The sequence below is a fragment of the Urocitellus parryii genome, chromosome 6 (assembly GCF_045843805.1).
Source record: "Urocitellus parryii isolate mUroPar1 chromosome 6, mUroPar1.hap1, whole genome shotgun sequence".
NCBI classification, from domain to species: domain Eukaryota; kingdom Metazoa; phylum Chordata; class Mammalia; order Rodentia; family Sciuridae; genus Urocitellus; species Urocitellus parryii.
This window is the reverse complement of record NC_135536.1, coordinates 107,025,687-107,031,203: the sequence shown is the minus strand read 5'-3', so window position 1 is coordinate 107,031,203 and position 5,517 is coordinate 107,025,687. Positions and strand designations below refer to the sequence as shown.

At 46.5% G+C, this 5,517-nt stretch overlaps 1 protein-coding gene across 1 annotated transcript; it reads left to right on the top strand.

Annotated features, from left to right (window-relative positions):
* Positions 1–3,613: 3,613 nt before the first annotated feature.
* On the top strand, positions 3,614–5,065 carry LOC113180074 (C2 calcium-dependent domain-containing protein 4A). Its single transcript, XM_026384901.2, has 2 exons — positions 3,614–3,680; positions 3,885–5,065. The coding sequence occupies exon 2, from the start codon at positions 3,920–3,922 to the stop codon at positions 5,006–5,008; it is 1,089 nt and encodes a 362-aa protein (XP_026240686.1). The 5' UTR covers positions 3,614–3,680; positions 3,885–3,919; the 3' UTR covers positions 5,009–5,065.
* Positions 5,066–5,517: the final 452 nt, after the last annotated feature.

Sequence of the window (5,517 nt, the reverse complement as noted above, 5' to 3'; positions counted from 1 at the left end):
TTTCCTTCCCATTCCAGGGCATAGGTATTGACACAAGCAATCTGTGATCTCATACAAGGTTCTTTATTCAATCAATGCACATCTTTTCCATTTTCATCATGTCAGACTCTTATAAATTTCCTGGGCCTGTTATGTAAGTCACCTGAATCCTTTTTTGGAACTAGATATACTATAAATAAAGAAAATGAACACACTTCCTGGGAGAACAAGGATTCTGTTTACAAATGGCACAGCACTCCTATGCACAACTAGTGCATGATTTCCTGCTCATTACAATTTCATCATGCTTTACTATATTAGGTTCTTATTTAATCAATAAAGTTTCAACTCAGATCCAATGTTTCTCTTTTACCTAGCCACCTAGATGAAATTTTTTGAAAAAAAAAATGGCTTTGAGGGGAGTACTCTAGGAAAGTGGCTATAAGTGGCTATGAGCCAAATGGATCTAGTTTAAGTCTCAGCTCTGCTACTACTAGATGTGAGACTTTGGACAAATTATTTTTCCTTTATTAGCCTCATTTTCTGTATCCCTATCTTCTGTGTAGAGTTGTTTAGATAAGATAAAATATATTAAACATTTAACATGACGTCTACCTAATAGAGTATCCTGTAAACATTAATATTGAGATACTTTCTTTGAAATAATTTCAAAGCTTTGAATATATGGTGATAGCTGACTTTGAGTAATGATTAGGCACAAAACAGAAAGCAACTGGGGAGATGAGAGTCTTCATTGATGGGTCCCTTTTCACTTTGTCCAAATGTGATTTAAGAATCCTGAAGGATAACTGTGGATTCAGTCTGCAGATATCAGTACAAAAGAATGAATAACTTGAGTGTGTTCCTGGTAAGCAATTTAATTTCCCTTTACCTTACTTTCTCTTCTATAGAATGTTTATTCATGGGAAATGTATTTTGGGAGAACCCTTTTGACAGAGATTGTGTTTTCAGCCCTGCTTGTGTTGCTCTATAGACATGGACATGCTGGAAGCACATTCTCTCACATCTCATGTCCTGCTTTCAGTGGCATTCTCCCACAATGGCATGTCTGAGTTTCTGTCTCAAAGCCTCTCAGGAGAGGAAAAGTCATTTTCACAGAGTTTTAGTTTGAAATGAGCTGCATGTACCCTGGGACAGAAAGCAGATGTGTTCTGCTTTAGAGAAGACTCTTCATCCACCAATCTACAGATTGTCCTGATAAGCCAGAGAGACCCTATCAGAGACCCTTAGAGATGCCACTGCCTGAAAGTTTTGGTTTAGCAGGAATGTCTATTGCTCCCTGGCCCCAGTGGCTACATATCAATTGATACTTACCCCTCAAAAAAGCATACCCTAGGGGCTGGGGTTGTGGCTCTGTGGTGGAATGCTTGCCTAGCATGTGTGAGGCACTGGGTTCGATTCTTAGCACCACATATAATAAAATAAAGGTATTGAGTCCATCTACAACTAAAAACATTTTTTAAACTGAATTTTTAAATGCAATTTTAAAAATGAATACCCCAAAGGGAAACAGAGGTCAATTAAGAAACAAAACATTATTAATACAGGGAAAGCATTAACTCTCCTTAAGTTGAAAAATTTAGAAATATTGGGGCTTCTCCCGAAGCAAGAACAGTGGATAATGATAGACTTGGGTGGTTTGAGAATTAGAATTCTGGGTATAAAGTGCTATACAAGTCACAGAGTGCTTGATACACCACAGACTCAGTGGTTATATGGAACTGAGGGAATGAAGGGAACAGTAAGAAAAAAGGCAGGCAGGACAGAAGGAAGAAATTAGAAAAAAAGCTAGGACTTAGTATATGTGGACTATGATCCATCACTTAAAGGACCCTAGACAAGTCTCTTAAACTGAGACTCAGTTTCTCACGTGGAAAACAGAAACAACATCTCACTGATTTGTTGTGAGAAAGAATTCAAATAACCTACTTACAAAGATATGTGGCTTGAAAGCAGCTGACAGTCATAAGACCTGGATTGTAGATTGGCATCGAATCAACACAATATAATTCATCAAATATTTACAGAGCCTTACTATTTCCTGGGATCGTATCCCTGGTGCTGGAAATGGATAAGAGAGAAATAAGAGGCAGCCTTGACCCTTGGATAGGGCAACTGGATTTGGAGGAAGACCAGATTCCATATCTTAGAATTTTTATTTATTTCACATACACTCATTATGGGTTCCCTAACCTCCACCCTAGTTGCATTGTCCCAGTCCTTGCTCACAGAAAACTTAGTCTATTAGGGGAGAAAAACTTATAAACCCAATATTCCAAACAGCATGCTAAATGAAACAATGGTGGTACATATTATGTGTAAGGAGTGAATCAGGAAGGGCTGATGAACTGCAGTAGAAGAGTTAGGTAAAAGTTCCTGAAGGGGGGGTGGGAATGTGTGGACTGAATTATGGAAAATAAATAGGAATTGCTACAGAAAGAAAAAAATCAGGGAAAGGGCATTTCAGACAGCAGGACATATGTCATGCAGAGGCAAATAGGAAATTGCTAGTTCTAGGTTCTGACATTCAGTAGCTTTCTTTAAACTTCACAAAATTTCCCCAACTTTCTCATCCCAGAAAATGAAGTTAGAGGATGGAAAGAGTAAACTTAGGTTATTTGTAAGGTGCTTTCCTAGCTGAATATGTCCATGTAAGAGCAGAAAGAAAAGTAGCAGCTTTGGAAACATCAAATGTGGTTTTTAGGGCATGAGATAGCAATCCCAACTTTTGTGACAATGAAAATAATAGGCAGCAACTAAAGTTACTGAGAAATTTTTATAGATATTCTTTCCACTAAGGAGATCACAGTCCAGCAGAGGGAGACAGATGCTAAATAAGATATAGGGATAGTTCCGACTTATACTCTGAGCATAAATGTTTGACTTCATCGTGTTACAAAAGCAAGCACATACGACCATTGTTTTCCACTTTGAACTATTTCACATTTTATTACAAAAAAGGGTTTTCCTCAGATGATTTTGCCCAACCGTAGGAAGATGTAAGAATTTGGAACATGTGTAAGGTAGATTAGGCTAATGCATTTTTCAGCCTATCAAAATTTTCAGTTTACCATGGGTTTATCCTGGTGTAACCCCATTCTAAGTGAAGGAGCATGTGTACTTGGAAATGGGTACTCACTCATTTGCAGAGTAAGGGCGAGGGGGCAGGAAAATAGAAATCCCTAGGACTTGTAGGTCAGGTGCAGAGTGGGTGACAGGATTTATCTCCCAGCCTAGAAATTAATGGTTCTTTTCATATTGCTTCACATTCTCCAAGATGCAGCAAACATTTCCAGCCGCCAATTCTTCCGCACAGCAACAGGGCATCCTCTCTTCACCTGCAGCTCCTACACCCCAACTGTCTATTCCATTCCCTGCAGTTATCGCGAAAGAGGTCCCAAGGCTAACCAGAAGGCGTCTGACCCCGAGACAGCGTCGCTCAGACCGCAGCGCCCAATGAAGGGCTCCAGTCGTCATAGGAAGGGGTGACTGGGAAGGCGGGCTGTCCAATGTCTCCAGGGGTTGGACTCCAGGCAACTGGGCGGGACTCCAGTTACACTATAAGAGATGAGTGCCACTGTCCCAGCTGTAGTGTTGGACCTAGAGCCCCAGCCACAACCGTGGAGTTATCAGCTCGGAGCTTGCAAACCAGACCCAGGCAGATTTAAGAAGAGGAAAAGGTCTGATTTCTATTTGTTCGTGTATTTAGTTTCAATGAATGGAAGGCAGGGTGGGTCTGAGGGTGTGCGAGAGACTCGGGCTGACCCAGGGTCCTAGGTAAATCTGTAGGTACTTTCAGAGGCTGTGGGGGAAGGATCTAGCCTCTCCCGCGGGAGTCCAGCAGCTCCAGGCACCCAAACTCAAGCAGTTTCTCTCTTCCCCAGGAACACTTTTTTCCTGCTCCTTCCAGCCTTTGAGTATGCGGCTCCTCGAGAAACTCCGTTCCTCAGCTCCAGAGCCCGCCTTCTCTAACGTTCTCACCCCGGGTCGCATCCCCGAGTTCTGCATCCCGCCGCGGCTGTCCCTGCCGTGCCCACCAGAATCTCCCCCGGCCGGCGCCCTGCCCCGGCGGTGCGCCGCGGAACCGGACTTGTGGCCCCGCGCGGACGATGAGAGCGCGGTTCGCACCGACTGGGACCCGCGCTCACAGGCCGCGCTCTCGCTGCCTCACCTGCCCCGCGCGCTCACAGCCTACGGCTTCTGCACGCTACTGGAGAGCCCGCACACGCGCCGCAAGGAGTCGCTCTTTCTCGGGGATCCCCGCGCCGCCGCGCTCCTGCAGCAGCCAGCTGCCAGACCCCGAGCGCACACCTACGGGGGCAACCGAGAAGGGGACGTCACCCGTTTGCCCCTGCGAACCCCGGACGCAGCTCCCGCCGCGGCACCTGGCTGTCCCTGTCCGCCTAGGGACGCGCTCTCCCCGAGGCCTGGCGGCCGCCGCCTCCTGCGCGCCCCTAACGGGCTGCTAAGTCGCGCGCTGCGGGCTCGGAGGAGTCGCGGCTTGGCTCGCGCACGCTCTGCCTCCAACCAGGACGGAGACGTGGAGCGCGGCTCCGCCTCTCAGCCCAACACCCCAGCGCCACCGTGTTCGCCCTCGTCCCTGGACCCACGGACTAAGCTCGTGGAAGCTGAGGGCACCGTAGCACTGGGCCGCTCTGGCTGCGCCTTGCGCCTGGCCGCCAACTACTGTCCCGGCAGCGGCCGCCTCCGCATCCGACTGCTGCGAGCCGAGGGCCTGGCCGGAGGTACCCCTGAGCCCCGGGCCCTTGGCTGCCGCATCAGCCTAGTTCTGCAGCCTACAGGCTCCACGCGCAAGCAACGCAGCTCAGTGCTCCGCCGGAGTCTCAAGGACGCCTTTGACCAGGACTTCTGTTTCGATGGGCTCATGGAAGACCAAGTGCGCCACCTGACTGTGCGCGTCAAGGCGGAGAAAAAGGGCCGCGGCCTGGAGCGGGGCCGCGTCCTGGGCCAGGGCGAGCTGCTGCTGGGCTCTCTCTTGCGTCTCTGAGGGCTCGGCCCCTCTCTTGGTTGCCTTTGGCATCTGGGGACACTAACAGCTGCTTGGCTCTTGGACACTGACAGCTATTTTGTACAAAATAAATATTATTTATATATTTTTCTATTTATGATCTTACCTCAATGTTTTAGTTCTTTATTTATTAGTAGAGAAGGAAAGAATAATGATTCCTCTATTTACAGTACTGAGTCCTTGTTACCAGACCATTTCTTTACATTCAAAGTAAGAGAGGGATGGCTTGGGACTGGAATAGAAAGAGAAAGGAAGTACACCCATCTGCTTTGTTTGTCCTTCCTTTCTGCTTTAAGAGAATGCTAAACGGTTTATTGATAAAACAAAAACAATTTTTCATTCAGAATCATGCCCAACGCTGAGATTCATATATAGCTTCATATACAGCTTTAGGTGATACTTGTGCATACGCATTACGGTGAGACACACGTTTAGGACAAGGACACCTTGTTGGGAGGAAAATTCCTCGCTGAGAAAAAACAGGATTC

Excerpts from the sequence above, each read along its gene's own strand:
- LOC113180074 (XM_026384901.2), top strand. The coding sequence starts at position 3,920 with ATGCGGCTCCTCGAGAAACTCCGTTCCTCAGCTCCAGAGCCCGCCTTC.